A 1789-nucleotide genomic window follows, 5' to 3' on the forward strand; every position below is an offset into this window, starting at 1 on the left:
GCAGAGCGCCAGGAAGAGCCACACCGGCTACTCCCAGCGCCAACTTCAGCGGGGAACTGGCGAGGATGGCTTGGCCAAGTTTAGCTTTAGCGAGATCGCGAAGGAGAGGGGGGAGAGCACTCGGAGTGGATGTCCGGTTCCGGTCGTCCAAGTTTAGCTTTAGCGAGTCGCCGAGGGGGCGCAGGCTCCACTCGCGCACCGCGCTCCCGTGTTCGGCGGCCTTCTGGGCCCACCGATCAGGGAGCAGCGCGTCCAACTCCCCACCCAGCTCCTTGACGACGGGCGCCACGGTCTCGTACCCCGTCCGCACCGTCCCGTCGAGCTTCGCGACGAAGTCGGCGTAGAAGGGTGGGGGTGGGGCGAGCGGCGGCGGCGGCGTCGGCGGCGGCGTCGGCGGCGTCGGCAGGGTCGGCGAGGGCGGGGCCGCGGGAGGCGAAGGCGGCGGCGTCGGCGGCGGCGGCGGCGGCGGCGTCGGCGGCGGCGGCGAGAGAGGCGGCAGCGGCGGCGGCTTCGGTGGCGGCGGCGGCGGGGCTGCGGGAGGCGAGGGCGGCGGCTGCACGGAGCAGCAGCCGCGGCAATGCGGGCAGGTGTGGCCGGCCCAGAGTCCCTGGAGGGAGGGGCTGGTGCAGGAGGTGTCGATCCAGTCTCCGCATTTCTGGCCAAGGCACAGCGCGTCGGGAAAGACACACGGCAGGGGCAGTGGCGGGAGCGGCGGCGGCGGAGGCGGTGAATATATTTTTTCGTAGCACGTCGTGCTGCTCGAGGGCGTTGCGCCCGCAATCGCGTCCTCCGGTGCTTGCGCCTTATAGGTCTTGCACTCGACCTGACCTCCGACGAGCGGAGCGTAAACGCTGTAGCCGACGCAGAAAGCGTCGACGTCGCAGGACCGGCGGCAAAGGAGAGGTCTGGACGTCGACGCGGTGTCGAACTTCCCAGGGCCGCCGGCGCGGTCTACACACGCGCCAGCTCGCTCGAGGTACGATGCCATTTTCCCCTTTGAAGGTACCGAAGGGCGGTCACAAGAGAAGGCGCCGTTCACACAAAAACACAACCGCGGACCCACGACCACAAGCACAGACAGTCGAGAAGGGAGAGACAGCAACGACAGTCAGAAGTCAGCGCTGGGTAGGCGCCGTTCACGTGACAAGGAATTTTGCTTGGCCTCCCCGCGTGGGCACCTGTGGGCGTGCTAGGGAGCTAGGGACCATCTAGGTCGTGTGGGTGATGAGTTGTGTTGTTTTGGGTGAGGTTGTGTCTGGGAGTTGGTTTGGGTGAGGTTGGGAGGTGCTCACGGAGGATTCGGAAGCCCGCCCTGATGCGGTCAGTTCCCCGTACTCGAGTACTTAGCCTTTCTGCGACATCTCTGACTCTGCATGCTATGCGCGAAGAGCAGTCTATCCGCAATATATCGACGAGTTCGGAAGAGCCACAGGCTTTTGCTTGGGAGCGATTGAGCGCGTCACGACGGACTTCAGGTTACGCCTGAAAATCTGACGGTTCTCCTCTGCCCCCCCCCCTCCTCGCCCCGCCCCGCCCCCGCTCGTGTGTGGTGTCAGGTGTGAGCGGTGGTACGCTCGAGGCGGTTGTTTGTGTTCACTGCGCCTTTGAGCTCAATAAACCGGGCGCTGACCTACCTCTATCCAGCTGAGGTCTCTGCACTCTGGTCTGTGGCACTTCATGGGCTGGCTCAGCGCGCGGCTCGCTGGGCCTGGGTTTTACTAAGGAAGCGGGCGTCACGAAGAGGCTCGGCTCTACGGCTTTTTTACGGCTAGAGAGAGGGGGCCAGGGG

General features: G+C 65.6%; 1 protein-coding gene across 1 annotated transcript; it reads right to left on the minus strand.

Moving 5' to 3' along the window:
• Positions 1 to 199: 199 nt before the first annotated feature.
• EMIHUDRAFT_123831 (hypothetical protein) lies at positions 200 to 988 on the minus strand (the record flags this gene model as incomplete). Its single annotated transcript, XM_005773763.1, has 1 exon — positions 200 to 988. A coding segment is annotated over one exon (789 nt), but the record flags the coding sequence as incomplete, so codon positions are not given.
• Between the last annotated feature and the right edge of the window lie 801 nt (positions 989 to 1789).

This window comes from Emiliania huxleyi, assembly GCF_000372725.1.
Source record: "Emiliania huxleyi CCMP1516 unplaced genomic scaffold EMIHUscaffold_3271, whole genome shotgun sequence".
In the NCBI taxonomy this organism is placed as follows: Eukaryota; Haptophyta; order Isochrysidales; family Noelaerhabdaceae; genus Emiliania; species Emiliania huxleyi.